Genomic DNA, 18,501 nt, shown 5'->3' on the forward strand with positions numbered 1-18,501 from the left:
ACGTTATACGTATATCTTTCACTGACAAAGCAGTTCACCTAAGCTCCCTTGCATAAAGATCGCTTCCTTTCTTTCCCGGGAGAACATCCTTTATTTATAAAGATGAAGTGTTTAATATCCTTTTCCCTTTGACAGAGAAAGCAGGGGAATCTGCCCGGGATCGCTATTATCATAAAATGTTGATCATTATCATAAATTCTCATAGAGACGAAGTTTCGATCATACCGCGAGAGCATTAACTTCCGACATGTAGAACATGAAAAATTGAACATGTAAAACAGTTTTAGGAGGTAAGATCAAGGGAACGAGCAGTGACTTCAAAACTGTCGTCGATGGGATGAAGAAAGTTTTCGAACTGCTCGGCGCACGGTTTGCCGGGGATATAAAAATAAATAGAACTTAATAAAGCTATTAATAACTGGGCCAGTGGACTTTTTACGCGGGAGGAACGATTTAGGGGATGACTTTATAAACACTTTTAACGATAAGCGCCGGAATCCAGAAGGATTTCTGTGTCGACAAGAGGCGCCCTTATTTTTTTTTCGTCCGGTGACAGAATACTCACGGTAGACCGGGGACATTATAAACTCATTAATTTCGAACCGCTCCTGTATTTATTCCACTTTCATGTATTATTTATATTGGTAACTGATGCCCTGACAAGATAAACGAGTGCCCGTCGATAACTGCGCTTTTCCACGCTATAAATATCTGTCGCATTTTTTCGATGCATCGCTCTCCATCGTATTTGAATTATTTAGAGCGTCAACAATAAAAAATTAATCTTCTCGAGTTTATGTACATTTAACATTCAGCATAATGCTGAATATGACAGTGCGCGAATCGTTGAGTATTAAATTGAGTATAAAAGGGCATAAATCATCGAGTATAAAAGTGCAAAAGTCATTCAGTATAAAATTATATAAGTAATTCAGTATAAAATTATGCATAAAAGTATACAAGTCATTGAGTATCAAATAGAATATAAAAGTATAAAAGTCATTGAGTATAAAAGTGCACAAGTCATTGAGTATAAAATTGAGTATAAATGTACAAAAGTCATTGAGTACAAAATTGAGTCCAAAAATATAAAAGTCCCTCGGTATAAAATTGAGCATGAAAGTATACAAGTCATTGAGTATAAAATTGAGTATAAAAGTACAAAAGTTATTGAGTAAAAAAATGAGTCTAAAAATATAAAAGTCACTCAGTATAAAATTGAGTATAAACGTATACAAGTCATCGAGTATAAAATAAAGTATAAAAGTACAAAAGTCATTGTTGAGTATAAAATTGAGTTTAAAAGTATACAAGTCATTGAATATAAAATAGAGTATAAAAATACGAAAGTCATTGAATATAAAAGTGCACAAGTCATTGAGTATAAAATTGAGTATAAAAGTATACAAGTCATTGAGTATAAAATAGAGTATAAAAATACAAAAGTCATTGAATATGAAAGTGCACAAGTCATTGAGAATAATATTGAGTACAAAATTGAGTCTAAAAATATAAAAGTTACTCAGTATAAAATTGAGTATAAAAGTACCCAAGTGGTTGAATATAAAATTCAGTATAAAAATACACAAATCACTGACTATCACATCTTAACCTTAACGTTTCTTAATTTAGTACAATCAGACATCAATCATGCGTAGAATTGTAAGAATTTAATGGCTGAAAGCTTTCACCCGGGTTTTATAATAGACAGAGCAGATCCAATTAGTTGAGAATTATCGATAGCTCCGAGGTATGCGAAATTTGGTTATTATTCAGCTTAAAAATATCGTCGCTTCCAGGCAGCTATATCTTGCACGTTTTTGGCTTCTCTACTTTTATCTTGTTTCCACGACCGTTCTATAACTCGCCGATACCGAAATAAATTCGGAACCAATAACTTAACACCCTTGCTTCACCCAGATTCGGACTTATTAATACACACGGTACTAATACTGTTACATCGTGCTGTAGAACTTTACTGATTGACGTAACCTATTTTTATTAAAAGACCACCCAAACAGGCTACCGAATATTGGTGGTCTGACCACGTTGAAAATAATATTAAGCTCGCATGTGCGCAAGATTAATTTTTAAATCCTTCCTCGAGATTCCACCATCGTGCCATTACTCTGGTGCAAAAATGGATACTGTTACACGTCTCGTTTACATTATTATTATTATACTTCTCCTTTTTACTTTAACAATTCGTTAACAGCATTGTTATCCGCATTCTAGTTAATGTTGCATTTTATGAAATATACTTCTTATTAAATTTGCATCTTTCTTCAAACTATTTCGATCAATCTGTTTAGAAAGTAAATTTCATAATGATTTAAAACTAGATACGCTTCGATATCTATCAAAATTGATAAAAAATGAATTTATTTATTTATTTATTTATTCAGTAACATCAATATCGATGAACATCAAAACGTTTACTAGAAACATGACGCGATTAATGACAAATTAACGAATAGATTATAATTGCACTCCTGTTCCAAAGAATCGGGAAAACGAGAAGATTTTATAATCTGCAGAGCAAAACTGATTTTTAATTGCCAATCCAGTAAAAATTGTGTACTTCTAAACAGATAATCGAATCGCTGCTCTTGTTAAGTGCACTTTGGAAATCTATTCGAGGATTAGATGAGCAAATACAATTTACGTGCGTTAAACGCGTGCAAAGTATGCAAGCACTTATCAAGTGTTATCGCGAACGATACTGACAAAGTTATCCTCGGCAGCGGGTTCTGCTGCGTGGCGAAGTCTAAACCGCCAAATGGCCATCGTCGTCTACAAAAGGGAAGTAAGTCATCGTTCCGGGAAAAGTGACTTAGTCCCAGCCAAAGCGTTAAATGTAGTGTATTCTTCGCTCGAGACCAGCATAATTGTCCCTCATAAACCATCTACCGAGGAGGAACGGGGCGAACAGTGGCTGCGGATTGTATCCTCGTTTTCTGCTCTGCAGCTTTCCACGGAAAAAAAAGCCGCGTCACTTTTTATCCATTAACTCTCCATGCTGTTGGCTATAAATAAGCGAGGAGAAAAGATGCTCGAATCAGCGGGATAGAACGTGACCGAACAATGATCGTCCGCCGGGATTTCGGATCAGCTCGCTGGAGAGATTGGCCTGCCAATAGACTATACCCTCTTCTGTGCTGTTGATCTGATTTTTACCATACGAGCCGCAACGTGTACTATCACAGACTGCACAGTGTTCCGTAAAATTTACGATTATCGATAGCAAGAGAAACTTCGAGAATTGTTGTTCCGTAACATCGTTCACTTTTCATTCATTCCAATGGGGGATTCAATAGCATTTGACACTTCGCTAACTTATGTATTATATTTACTCATTGAAATCGATAGGAGATAATTTAATAATCGTGGAAACATTGAGTTTTTTTAAAGATGTTTTTAACTATGTTCTGAAACAGTTATTACGCGATTACGTAGTTAACTGTATTAAATTGTTTGTAAACTGTTTATTATGCTACAAATGTTTTACACGTAAATTGTATGTTATCAGGTAGATGTGATCACGATATAATAATTTTTTAGTTGCTCATTATTTTGTCCATTTATAAACACGTGAAAGTTAACTTCAGTTTTCTAAATACGAAGCGCAACATTTTTTATCTGATTTAAGAGAATAAGATTATTCAATCTCAAGAAAGTATTAACTGTATACTTGAAAAAGTTAGATAGTTACTTGACATGTTATAATTCTGACAGAATTATGTTTCGTTGTATTCTAAATATTAAACGCTATTTTTTAGATGGAAAGCTATGAAACGTTATTATTTTTCTCGATAGAAAAATATGAAACATTATTCATTATCTGAACGAAAACATGTCGAATACTGTAATTATTTTTGTAGCTTGAGAAATATGAAGCCCCGTTATTTTTCTGAATGGCGAAACAATCGTTATTATTCTTGGGGCCGAAAAAGTTTCGTTCCGCGAAGAGCAGGTCCCCGAAATTCACAGCGAAATTTGAGATTGAGCGACGGGCTGCTAATAAATTCGAAGGGACATGCGTTCCGCAAGTTTTCGCAACCGCATTATACTTGAAATGTCAAAGCTTTCGCTCAGTCGTCAGTTAATGACTGCGCGAGTTAGAACAAACACGATCGCGGCAGGCGCGCTCGCTACAGGCCACAGGGGTATCGTTTTAGCGGGAAAAGGGTTCGCGCCATGGAAGAAAGATGAAAGTGAAGGAAAGGGAAATGGAGGAAACGAGGAAATAAAGAGGGGTACGCGAAGTGCCGGCAAAGAGATGCGCGGGAACACAAATGAGGAGAGAAGGAGCAACAGAGAGCCCGTGGCCGGGTGGGGCGCTAAACGCGGGCGTTTGTTTGACATTTACCAAAGAATAGAGGGACGGCTGAAGTTGGAAGTGGGATGGGGATATGGAGAACGGTGGTGTTTTTTGCTAATTTACTAAAGATCTTCTGAAGCTGGGAAACCACGCGATTAACGCGTGTCACGCTGTTTTCCCGGTATTGCCCCTTTGAAACCGCCATTTAAGTTCGCGGTCTAGTTCCTTGACCAGAAGGTAACTCTCTCATTACCATCATAATAGGTCTATTTTAACGCTTCCGGCGCTGTGTCAGTCATATACGACGTAATTCTTCATCCAGACTTAGAAATTCGTTTCTGTAGAAGCTCGTCTAGCCAGCAAAATTCATCTATAAAAAGTAGAAAGGCTCCCGAAGAGTAATCACTGAAATACGGACTTTTATGCGGAACAAAAATGATTTGCATCGATTGAAAGGAACAGAGGTTCGATAATAACGTATCCCTTCTCTTAATGATTATAATGAGGTAACATAATAGCGTTCGCGAATTCTGGCAATGTTTCCACCGTTTCGTAACAAAATTCTCTGCAGAGAACACATCGCAGACCTAATATCTGGCAGAAATCGAATCCTCTATTTTTCATCAATTGTTCTCATGTTTCGAATTAAATATTAAAATTATATGAAAATGGTTCGAAAAATATGTTTCATTTATCGGGACACTTGATACGTAATTTTTTCCAGATTCTAGAATACGGTATAATTTATTAAAGAATGTAATACTACAAGATTGCACGAGATATCAATTACGCTCTATTTAATTATCTGCAATCGTTCTGTGAACAAAATGTAGCAAGTTTCAATTATCGGGACATACGATGTTCAATTTTGTAGAATTTTATTGTTTGAAGCGTGACATATCTTTTACAGAAAATGTTAAAGAATATGTAGTTTCCTTAATGGAAAATCATTTTCGATCCCCTCGCTCGGCCACGACGCGTTCCAAGAAAAATTGAATCGTACCCTCGAAACGGTTTCATTCGGTCTCGAAACTTGGAAGTCACATCGTCCAGTCCCGCTGTGTCCGACGAATGCCTTCTAGTAGATCACGTTCATGGGAATAATCAACGAAACTGCTGGCCCCATCGTCGACGCAGACTAATCACGATGAAGGCCGGTGATATTGTTTCGGATAAATTATTGCACTCGTATCGACGAGGTTTCGTAATGACCCACATTTCGTGGATCGTTCAACCGGCCTTCCATCTGGACCGCCTAGAGTATCGCCGATAACAGCGGCCCGTGAGCCTCGATAGAACTTTTCTGGTTTATCCGATAACGATCTTATATGGACTGTTATAAAGATCGACGAGTCGCGAAAGAAATATTGCCGGGCTAATGTCGCGGAAGCCATCGAGACAAATATATCGAATTCTTTATTACGATGCTACCCCGTTTCGGATACGTCGAATCGAAATTGTACCAAAAGAATTAAGTAAAAATCATTCCCGACGATGATGTTATCATTAGCTTTCGGTGGAAGTGTTTCCAAGAATAATTCTGCGATTTAAAAGTATCGTATTTAAATATTTATATTTAATCGACGAGGGAAAAATGTTTCCATTGCAAGAGAGAGTACAATTATAATTTTTATATACTACGAAATATAACGAATAATACGAAAATACGACAAAAAGCGAACAATTAAAATTCGGTTAAAATCGTGTCGAAATGATTTCGACACGACAATGGCATAAATCGTTGGTTAAAGTCTGTTATACGAAAAAAGAAAAAAAAATGTTATCGCGGAACACTTTAACCTTTCAATCGAATCGTATTTTATGTTCGGAAATAAAAGCTACGCGCAGTGTTGTTTAATTCCGATCGTATGTGCGCGATGCGAACGGTATAAATTGATTATTTACAAAGTGTTACTAAATTACGTAAATTTCGTGCATTCTGTGGCGCCGGGTTTGATTTGCTTTATTTAAACGGGATAGATAAAAAATGAAAATTGTCGGTGCGATTTATCGCAAATACTTCATCGACAGTTTTTAAACTTTTCGAACGACGATCCGATTTAGATGTCCGTGCATTTTCATCGGAAAGCTGGATTGGCACTGCGAAATCGGTTTTGCCAGTTACGATCTATAGGATATAGATTAATAATAACTTAATACGCACCCGTGTGCGGTAACATGCGAATTCTCTTCTCTTTTTTTCCGGCCGAAGCGGATGTTTTGCCTGCCGGGAGATTCATATTGCGTTTCACGTGCCGCATTTTTTTGCCTCGCGGAACAAGGGAAAATGGAGGCTCATGGCCGAGCTAATTTCCACTATTATTTCAGAAATTTGCTAGCCACCAACTAAATTCCTTCCGCGGTCGCGTAATGTTCTTTTTAGAGCGGCTGCGAGCATTGCGCAATTAATATAAATATTTTACAATTCGTTAAGCGAGGATGGAGTGCGTGCAATTAGGTACACTCTACGCATTCTAAAGCGTTGAATGTTCCCTATTAAAATGCGGATCTGCGAACTGTTCGAAATTTAATTCGTTCTGTCTTCATCTCTCTGCGATTTGTTACCGCGCAAGGTAAATAATTTTTAATCGCTTCTCATTTCCGGAATGTTGTCGACACAATATAGTAAGCGTTGCGATTATAGCTCGTTGCTGAACAAGGGATTTCAACGAAATTTGGCAGGCTGACACATTTGAGCCGTTTATTTTGAAAGTGGCATAAGTCACTTTTTTCTTTTTCTTTTTAAATGAAAAGATACCGTTCAATTGTAATTAGTGTTACCATTAACTCGATTTTTTTGAAAAAGTGACTTATGCCGCTTTCAAAATAAACGGCTCATATATACCTACGATAAGCGTAGCTAAAGTTTTAGCCGTATATATACAATTATGAGAAAATTAGGCGTATATATTTTGTTGACATTGGTGCGAACCATGTCTGATGTTTTCTGTGTAAATTTTGTCACGAAACGAAAATTTCTGGAACCGTAAGAAATTTTAGCAACAAAGTGAGAACGTACACGATGGTTCAATATCGATTAGAAAATATTACAGTTTCAACAGAGTAAGACAATTATTACTTCGTGAATATAAATGTGTTAATATCAATGCTTCAGAGTGCGTTCTGTTGATTAATTATACATTATTGAAACCAATGTACCAGCGTTTTTAATTCAATCAATTCTCTCAATTACATGGCCCGGGAATATTTGATTAATACCCGGCTGGGTCGGCAATTTACACCGATATTACTTCGTAAAAGCAATTGCATCAATATTGCAGATTCTCGTCTAATGAAGTTAGCAGAGCCGCCATTGGACACGTCGACAAGATATTTTCAATTTCGAATGTGTAAAAGTTGAAATTGCTTCACAAATTGTTTTGCAGATTATAATAACGGATACTGTCATAACTGCTGCAACACTTGAACGACGGAACTCGGGTTCGTTTGGACCAAAAATATAAATATTATTATTTAACTGATCAGTTTCTGACAATTAATTAAAGTTGTCCACGGATTCATTAAGGTTCATAAAAAAATTTAACGTGTCCAGAAGAAGTACATTAAAACGAATGTTGAGGAGATTGCTATGTCAAATTATAAATGATCCTAAGCATATCAGGTTACATTTTTGTCAAAAAGGCCCGTGCATTTGTGAATGTAAGTGCATTTTAAAGCGTGCAACAGACACGTTTACGCTGAAACGTTTTCCAAAGGAACCAAATTACATTCTCCCAACGTCAAACATAATTTCATAGTTCATCCGAATATCGTATCCATTTTGCTCGGTTTCTAACGAACGCGGCGCGAAATAATTAAATAAACAAACCATGCCACTCTGTAAAATGTAGAAAATCTAACGAAAGTAGCAAGAAAGACGTATCGCTTTCTCCGGTACTTAATCCTGGCAATCGACAGGTCAAGTGGATGAAATTCTGAAAGCTATAGTTTCTCGTTTCAACGCTCGCATATTCCGTCGTGAGAGACTAACGGCAGGGAGGGGGGGGGGGGTAAAAAAAGGAACGTGTGATTTTCGATCGGTATTACCTCGCATCGCCAGCTACAATAGAGTCCCCGATGCATAAAGTTGGAAGGATCCGCTCGACCTATTGTGCCGGCAATATAACTCAAGTGTCGCCACGTTATTTAACCACAGGTACACTGAGCCTTTGTATTCTCCGGTGAGCTGTTGCGAAGACGACGCGGCAGTGTCCTGTCGCGGTAGCTCGGTGGAAAAGTCAATTGGAAAGCAAGAAATTTAATTTTCCTGTGCCCTACGCGCCGCTCGTCTATTTCTTTTTACAGCAAATAATCCGGTGTACTAATTGATTCGTGGACCATGAAATTGTAACTTTATTTTCAAATCGAATTTATTGGTTGGTGCATGCGAATTGCGGATTATTCAATGAATAGCGAAAGCTCCGTAACGAGTTTTCAACGCATTCGCTGCCAAGCCTATTTGGAAGAAATCCGTCGATGCACATTTTCATAAACTCGAAAAGGAAGACGTTGCGCCATCGTTTCTTCAAGGGGGATTCATTTTCTTCATAGTTGCAATGATTAGAAATTTTTCAATTGTATTAATCTTGAAGAAGAAAAAGGACAATTTATATTTATTGTATGCCTGCATTTAGTCGAATGGTTAAATATGAGACAAGAGACAGAATTTTATTTCGATTTAGAAGAATGGAATAATATTCATACTTAACAGGTTCTTCCTAGAAATCTCCATCACGTGTCAGACACGTTAAAGTATGGCAAGGGATTGATTGTCTGCAATATGGTGTCTACAGGAAAGTGTTTCAAGCTGCTCTTTTATAATACAATAAAAATATCCGCTTCCTTCTTTATTTATATTGATTCCTTTCTTTATTTAAATTGCGCGAGACGCATTATTTTACTATCGCTGATCAAAATCTTGTCAAAATTGCCAAATTTGGCGGTTGTCGCAGAATTAATTGACCAGATTTCTTACAGTTTTTGGTAAAAAGTGAAAAGCAGCGATTCTCGGAATCTCTAATTGCTCGTCGTTCGTGACAACATTAACGAATTTCGACGAAATTGTCAGTTATATGCTGAGATGAAAAATTTGAAGAACATCATTTTTTTCCTTTTCATTTAATCACAACGTTTGCAAACAATTCTTTTATACATTGCCTAGCGAACTGGACCTCAATAATATTGAACTCTCTCAAAAAAAATTGCATTCTGCTCAACTTTTTCGGATGGAAGGAACTGTGCGACGTAGTAGGAAAAGATAAAAGCGCCGGCTTTGTTTCTGTGCTCCACGTGTGGGAGGAGACTCGCGTCGGGAACGAGGGTTTCGCTCATTGTTCCCGATCGATCATTAACCGTGGAACCGTCTGTCCGAGTAATCGATGATTTCGTTGCTCTCGCCCGGGAAGTTTGTCGCGGAAGTTACGAGTCCCCCGCGAGCAGCGTTCCTTCATGGGCAAGAGGAAACTTCAATTTGATTCTTCGAGATTGACGACGGGTTCGATATTATAGGAAGAACTGTGGTTAGAAGAAGTGTGATCGGCCGGGCAATGGCGTGGGCGGGGCGAGGGGCCGGGCGGAGATCGATGCGGGAAGTGACGAGTTCATTTTGGAAATAAGAAAAGTTTCGGCGAGACATTAGTTCGGGACAGTGTCAGATGGCGGATTTCATTATCATGAGATTTTGATGTTCGCCCGTTAGAGTTGCCGCACCTCCCGGCGACGGTTCTGCGCCGCGATATTGAGAACTAGGGTGGTCAATTTCCATTTTATTGGATACCATTCCGTTGACCGACAATTAGCTCTTTTAATTAACAGCTTTTCAGCACTCTCGCGGGAATGGCGATTTAAATTGGAATATTCTCGATTCAATCTCGGATCTCATTTCAGTGAATTCCAAACATCTTTACAATCGCTGTTGCGTGCGGCTGCGATTCTGGTTCACGAATTCTTGCCCTCGTTGAATTATTTCGTAGCATTTCTACAATTGTTCGGTTTTGATTCATCCGATTGATACTGTATCGATGCGTGAGGAGCGTTTGGTATTTTATAGCGTTCGTTTCGTTCGTTTTTCTGCTGGAAGAACTGATTTTCAAACTAAGTAGAAATGTGTTTGTGTAACAAGCAGCAGTTCTTTTGGCGAAAGAAAAATTCTGTACCTTTGTTACAATGAACAGATGTCGAATAAAAATATATTTTCTCTGTTAAGCAATTTATTAAGTTGAAGATAATATAATAGTACATATTTTGAAAGTCTTTAATCGTTATGTTCAATTAGCATAAATGCACAAAATTCGTTGTTTCGTAATAAGAGCGTGTGATCAATAGACTGCGGATTTTATGTGCATTTATGCTGCAATTAATTAGGCGAAATACCAAACAGTGAAGACAGAAGAATTTATGAATACATTCTCAATTCATTTATTGAACTCACTGAAAGAAAAAGTACATTTTTCCCAAACAGTTAATCAAGAAAATTTTTATCTCACAGGGAAACCCACAGTCTAATCAATTATGCTATTTAATAATCGACTGATTAAACAGTTCTCCATTAATTCTGTTCCATTTCAAATCAGTTAAAATTTTGAAACGATCATTATGTTTTCTTACGTAGCTCTCAATTTCTCAATAATTGTTTACTGCTTTGTTATAATAACTGATGCTAGGATTACTTTAAATGGCAGAAGATGTGATATTTTTGCAGTCGAGTTACTGTTCAATTTGTTTGTTCAAATCGTACGGTTTAAATTGTAGATATTTGCATAAGTCTGACACGAGATCTGGTCGATGTGGAAATCATACTAATGTCTGTGTTATAGGTTGCTCATGCGTTGTCTACAGCAGCTCGGACAGACCTCAAGGTGGCACATTTACATCCCCTTACTACCCCAAACGATATCCGTCGAACATCGATTGTCTGCTTTACACGTTCGTCGGCCAACCTGACGAAATCGTCGAGCTGTCATTCCATCACTTTCACATTCATCGTGCCCGACCCGAGTAAGTGCTATCATCGAAAAAAACTCCTTACTTACAGTTACTCACACTAAAAATAACAACATTATTAACGCTTTATCTACCGGCAGTTTTCTAACAGTTCTTTTCTAACAGATCAGTTAAAATCGAAAATCAACGATTAAAAAATTGAAATAAAACTACAATGGTCTCATCCATAATCCATAAAATTATTTAAATCATCCTATCATAACAAGTTCTTTTTAAAATATTATTTCCGATAAAATTATCGGACTTATCTTTGGCAACAGTTCAGTCATTGAAATAGCCTAGGCTTCCAGTAAATAAAGTGTTAAGAATTTTCCTCAAAGAAATTTAAGTTGAAGAATAATATAAAAATTGCGATCGTCATAAAGAACGGTAACGTTAAATTAGTTACTTATTTATTCCTGTTTATGTGCTTAGAAGTCCATATTTCCTCCTGTTACACCGGTAACATTAAATTACGCTATTTTCTAAACAGAAATATTTGTAAAACGATCGATACGTCGTACATTTAAATAAAACTGAAAACATGGAATAACAAAAATTATGTTTTAACTCAACTGTGTGACAACTAAACATGATGCTGCAGCGATGATGAAACTCATATCCGATTAATTAAACGGGAGAACACCATAAGCAGCTTACAATGTTGCCATAGATTTACTACACCGAGTGCGGTGAATATATCATACAGACCAACTTGTAGCGATCTCTTTGTAAAAAAGCCGCCTCAAAGATGGTCGGCCGGAACTTGCATTATACATCCGATCCGTGCAAGCGGCAGTTGGACAGAAATTTTGAATAAATCATAACGAACAAAAATAGGGGTGATCCAGTTATAACAGCTTTCCCTATGTTAAATTATACGGGTGCCAGGACCAGCAATACGTACGCAGAATTTGCAAAGTACGGTCTCCAGATTTCAAACCTCCGAGACCCGCAGAAATTTAGATTCAATGGAACGTTCATAAATTACCATTAACCGCATTTAAAATAGTCTTTTCTCTTCCGATATGTTCCATATGTATGTACCTGGAGGTCTGGGATGGCTAAACAATAATCTATAGATATATGACACGTCATATTTCTTACATAATTAGGTTGCGAGGAACAACGCCGCATATATCACGTTTTTATTCTTATTTTATTTTATTTATTTGGTCGCTCGAAGGTGTACTTTCGTTGGCACACTTCGATCAGTTTGACTTGTGATGGAGATTTCACATAATAATTTGTTAATTAAATCAGAATAAAATTCAGTTCTCTCGTTATCAGCGTGCAACTATGATTTCTTTCACAGCTATGTCGATTAGCATCGTTTGCAGTTAATAATCATCTAAGAAAAGAAATTGCTTATTCAGACTGCTACAAAGTATGTTATAGCCACTTGTATATATTATTTTGAAACTGTTTAGAAATTACTCGAAGCAGAAAAGGTTGGTTCATGAAAATAAGATAAATATTCGAATATTATAGATAGAGGATATTATGAAACGATTTTGTACGGCAGAGCCTCGATCATCCGCGCCTTTCGAATTCTCTGTTTTTTGAAACTGTCCACGTACAACACTGTTTATTGCTCTCCCCTGTGTTTTTATTTTAATGAATGAAAATACTGGAGAGGCCGCGGCTCGTTGTACATCCTGCAAATTTTTGGCCGCGTTCGTCCCGCTGTTTAATTGAATTCCCATGTTACGTTATGTGCTAATGGAATCCCTCGGTCAAGGTCTCATCGGGACACAGCCTGCAGCTAGCTGACTCCTGTGGTAGGGGCAGCATTAAAGGTACTGGTACTATGAGATTCAGGTGTGTTGTAGCGAAAAGAGAAAACTCGAATTACAGTGCAGAAACGATAGCGTTTGAAGTTGATTTGTAAGCCTCCGTGATATGGCGGCTCTTTGAGCTTCATACTTTGCAAATCTAAAAGTACGAATGACGATTTATTTCAACGTTATTTGAATGTTATATTTTAGACGAGGTTCGCGTTTATGGTGTAGCTATGCTGTCAGTTTAACGAGTCGATAATACAATAATGTTATTATCGAAGCGTTTACGCGAATTTGTGTCCACAAATATTAATAACTAATTTGCAACAGATACATTTATTTCTGCAATGCTGTCTAATACCACATTTAGGTACTTGACAATATAAAACATAAAAATTGATAAAAGAGCGTTGTTCGAACAAAAATACATGAAATTCTGTGGACATTTCTGAATTTGCGAGGAAGGATTAAGCTCGGCGGCGCCATAAAAAATGCTCAAAATCCTTTACAAGTATTTGTCGTTCGAGATAAGACGGACGAGCCTTGTTTCGTCCGGTCAACCGACGTCGCAGCGGCCGAGAGGCGACAAATTGTGACGTCTCGGTGGCTGCAGCCGAGTTATCTCGGGTGATACTGTCGTGGCTTATTAACATATTTATTCACTTGCGTTCGAAGTTACGAGACGCCCGAAATACGCAAACATCCGCAGCCGGGTAATAAGCTTGCCAGGTAAAGGGACGCCGGGTGAGCAACCGAGTTCCCAACAGTTTCGAACGGTGTATGAAATATCCTGCCGCAAAACCGTCGCCTCCGGAGCCCGCAGTGTCTCATGTTCCCGCATTTTTCTACGGCACACTTGGAAATTCAGCGTGTAACGACTATGCCGCGGAATTGAATTCCAGATGCGATTCGTCCCTAGACGGGGCCGGGGGAGGCGTTACGAAAAGACTGCGGTGACTTTGGCCAGTTTTGCCTGGGCGGCCGTCGCGCCTCGCGACGAGGGAGCAGGCCAGAAAACAAAGGGAACCGGGTAGCCAATTTGTAGCGGCGTTACTCGCTCCCCCCCGCACACATGTAAATCCGGCCCAACAAACTGTTCCTTCGTCCCGTAATAAGGATTCACCGTTGACAGGGTTTAAAGAGGATTTCTGTTCCTCCGGGATGAACGCGAGTATGTACTTCCCCGGACCAACCGGTTTTATTCTTATAATGTTGCGGTTACACGACGTGCTAGGGATATTCTGCTTTGCATTCTGTTTGCCGCTGTCTTAGTCGCGGCTACATTTTTCTTGCCGGATATCCAATTAATCTTTGTTTCCACCGGACACCGCGGAAGAAATGTAGCTTCTCTGCTAAGAGACGTACACCAGTGGACAAAGGATTCAGACGGAAAGAGAGAAATTGGTCGAATAGGTCTCACGTGTCGCAATCCGTCAGAAAATTGCTATACATTCGACTATATGTTACGTTGTTAAGTATGCGTATACCTATCTAATAATATAATATAATATAATATAATATAATATAATATAATATAATATAATATAATATAATATAATATAATATAATATAATATAATATAATATAATATAATATAATATAATATAATATAATATAATATAATATAATATAATATAATATAATATAATATAATATAATATAATATAATATAATATAATATAATATAATATAATATAATATAATATAATATAATATAATATAATATAATATAATATAATATAATATAATATAATATAATATAATATAATATAATATAATATAATATAATATAATATAATATAATATAATATAATATAATATAATATAATATAATATAGTATAATATAATATAATATAATATAATATAATACAATATATAATTAGAAGTTATTCGAATTGTTTCGAATAGATATTCATCCAAAAGAATTACTCGAATGGATTCCTTTTATTCGACTATTTTATACAAATATTTTACTCATACTTTACGAATAACGATTATTTATTGTTCGTGACAAATTATCGTATCTATTTATTCGAATAAAATTCTTCCTTTTTGGTTCGAACAAATTATTCGAATAGAGATTGTCAAATTATTCGAATAATAGTGCTAGTAATTGTTGACCATCGTTTTTACATAATTTTTTAATCATACATATATGCATTGTAAATATGAATTCTGGAATGTACGATGACCTTTGCACCTGAGAAAGGTGTACGTTTGTGAAATTGTAAGAAAACGACATCAAGAAACTCATCAAGCAAAATATTGATTGCGTAATTGTTTTACGTTCGATACAAAAATTTAATTAAGTATCTAATTTCAGATAGTTTGCTTGTATCAAGTGTTTCACCATCGATCGGATCTTTAAATGTTTGAATTCATCTAAAATTGTACTATATCGCAAGAAAAATGAATTCATCTGCTTCGAATAAAAGTACCGACTTTACCAACGAATAAAATTTTGAATTAAATTATTGACTTTACTTGGAGCATATCAACAGATTTTTCCATGACTGTATTACATCTAAAAGAAGCTTTCTGGAATATCAATCCCGAAAAGACACGATTTGACTATGCTGTTTGAAGTGACGTCCGTTTATGGACGACGTTGCTATTGGAAAAGTAATTCAAGGGCCGTTAATTAATAATCTTCGCCTTTTAAGAGACCAGCAACTCGTCTTCGCTAAATCAAGAATTAATGTCCTTGCTGCTTCTCACATCCTCTAATTTTCACCTGTAATCGAAACTCGCTGTTCTTCAAATATGAATCGATGTTATAAATCTTAATCAGGATATCCTCGGTACGCGAATTTAAATTCCTAAACGTAGTTCGATTTACGACGGGCATCTGCATTTAATATTAATTCCGCCGGAGAATTGAGAGAACATTCTTTTTTACGAAAAAGATTATCGTCGTTTCATCGCCGTATCTGCTCGGGGACTTTAAATGAGTTGCTCGACCAATATCGAAATCCGCTGCTCTGATTTTCTGACTTTATATAACCAGTGGTGAGCAGCAGCAGATCGTTTAAAGTTGTCTCGCAGTTAGTTTAATTATAACTAACACCGGCCGAATTTAAATCAGATTCAAAGTCTATTTCATACGCAAATCTAGCCCGCTTCTGTCCCAGCCAGTGAAGGTGTCTAAGATACGACCAATTTCGCAGAATTTGCGTAGGATTCAGAACTTAGTCTTCGAAAGCTGAGTACAGAGACTCTTGCGTGTAACCGTTACGATCACCACATCGATTCAAGGATTAGCACGGGCGAGTTAACGAAATGCTCGGTTCACGAATTGTACAGCCGCGTTTATGCTAATCTCTTTCATAATACAAAATGTGACTTCTCCAATTTCAGAATTTCTAATTAAATAGATTTTTTCACAGTTGAGGCTTGCTGCGATTTTGACTTTTTATCGCGGACAGCGCAGGTTGCAGATTTGATGCACACATGACAGAAATGTGTTAGCAAAACACGAGAAAGTAAAAGAATCAAGAGAATCTCAAAATACCGATTTTTAATAAAATTTTCACGGATTTTGACGGAGCTTTCTTTAACAAAAATTTAATTAAGTACGCTTAGGATCATTTTTAATTTTACGTACCACTTTTGTTCAACATATTTTTTGGTGCTCTTCTTTTAGTCATGTTAGTTTTTCTATAGATCTCAATGAAACGTGTGAAAATTTCAATAATTGTTGGAAATTAGATAGTCGAATAACAATACTTTTATATTGTTATTGTTGACTTTGGGTCCGAATGGACCCGCCGTTCGTGCGTCAATAAATAATTTAACTGAAAGCAAGATGTAAAAATATTGTTTTTTTTTAAATTATATAAACCCAACATTTTATAAATAAAATTTATAATTCCAAGTGAATACAATAAGCTTCCTTTACCGAGCTTCAACGTGACTTCATCGATTCGAATCAGCGGTGGCGAGATAGTGGCTGCGTATCATTCACGGTTTGCTTTCCTATAATTGTATAGGTATTCGCAGAAAATATGGGGTCTTAGGTCCGGTCCTTCCCGAAATCATATCCCGGTAGCCTATAAATATTTACATTCATCGCGGGGCCAATCGCTGAAGGACGCTGCCTCCCTATTCGTTGGGGAACTGCCTCATTTGAATTCCATACTGAAAACTCAGTTCCTTACTTCACGTTTCTGTGCGCGCGTATATATATGTGTGTACGTACGGTTTACTTTCCTGATATTCAGATACGATCGCGAAAAGTTCAGGCTTCGAAGTCCGATACGTGTGGCAGCGTCGCGCGTCCACGACTGCGACTTTCAATAATTCATTCGTCGATAACTTATTGACAATATCGCTGGTATTGCCGAAAAGCTGTGTGATCTGTCTAAAACGGGACGCTACATCTCGGGTGCTAAACTGAAAGTTAGAGAAATAATTTCGAATATTTTATTCGATCAGTCACTTCGTAATGTTATTAATTAATAGGTATATTTAATAGATATATTTATAGTATTAATAATATTTATATATTACATATTATATTATTATTATTATTATTATCATCATCATCATCATCATCATTATTATTATTATTACTATTATTACTACTTACTTATTATTATTATTACTATTATCATCATTATTATCATTATCATTATCATTATCATTATCATTATCATTATCATTATCATTATCATTATCATTATCATTATCATTATCATTATCATTATCATTATCATTATCATTATCATTATCATTATCATTATCATTATCATTATCATTATCATTATCATTATCATTATCATTATCATTATCATTATCATTATCATTATCATTATCATTATCATTATCATTATCATTATCATTATCATTATCATTATCATTATCATTATCATTATCATTATCATTATCATTATCATTATCATTATCATTATCATTATCATTATCATTATCATTATCATTATCATTATCATTATCATTATCATTATCATTATCATTATCATTATCATTATCATTATCATTATCATTATCATTATCATTATCATTATCATTATCATTATCATTATCATTATCATTATCATTATCATTATCATTATCATTATCATTATCATTATCATTACCATTATCATTATCATTATCATTATCATTATCATTATCATTATCATTATCATTATCATTATCATTATCATTATCATTATCATTATCATTATCATTATCATTATCATTATCATTATCATTATCATTATCATTATCATTATCATTATCATTATCATTATCATTATCATTATCATTATCATTATCATTATCATTATCATTATCATTATCATTATCATTATCATTATCATTATCATTATCATTATCATTATCATTATCATTATCATTATCATTATCATTATCATTATCATTATCATTATCATTATCATTATCATTATCATTATCAT

General features: G+C 35.8%; 1 protein-coding gene across 1 annotated transcript in view; it reads left to right on the plus strand.

The window, feature by feature from the left end:
- Window positions 1-18,501, plus strand: part of Sol1 — an 842,346-nt gene that overhangs the window by 182,734 nt on the left and 641,111 nt on the right. The window contains exon 3 of the mRNA XM_076526761.1: window positions 11,137-11,317. Coding sequence (XP_076382876.1) covers window positions 11,137-11,317 — 181 coding nt within the window. The remainder of the gene's footprint in view (window positions 1-11,136; window positions 11,318-18,501) is intronic.

The sequence above is a fragment of the Megalopta genalis genome, chromosome 15 (assembly GCF_051020955.1).
Source record: "Megalopta genalis isolate 19385.01 chromosome 15, iyMegGena1_principal, whole genome shotgun sequence".
NCBI lineage: Eukaryota > Metazoa > Arthropoda > Insecta > Hymenoptera > Halictidae > Megalopta > Megalopta genalis.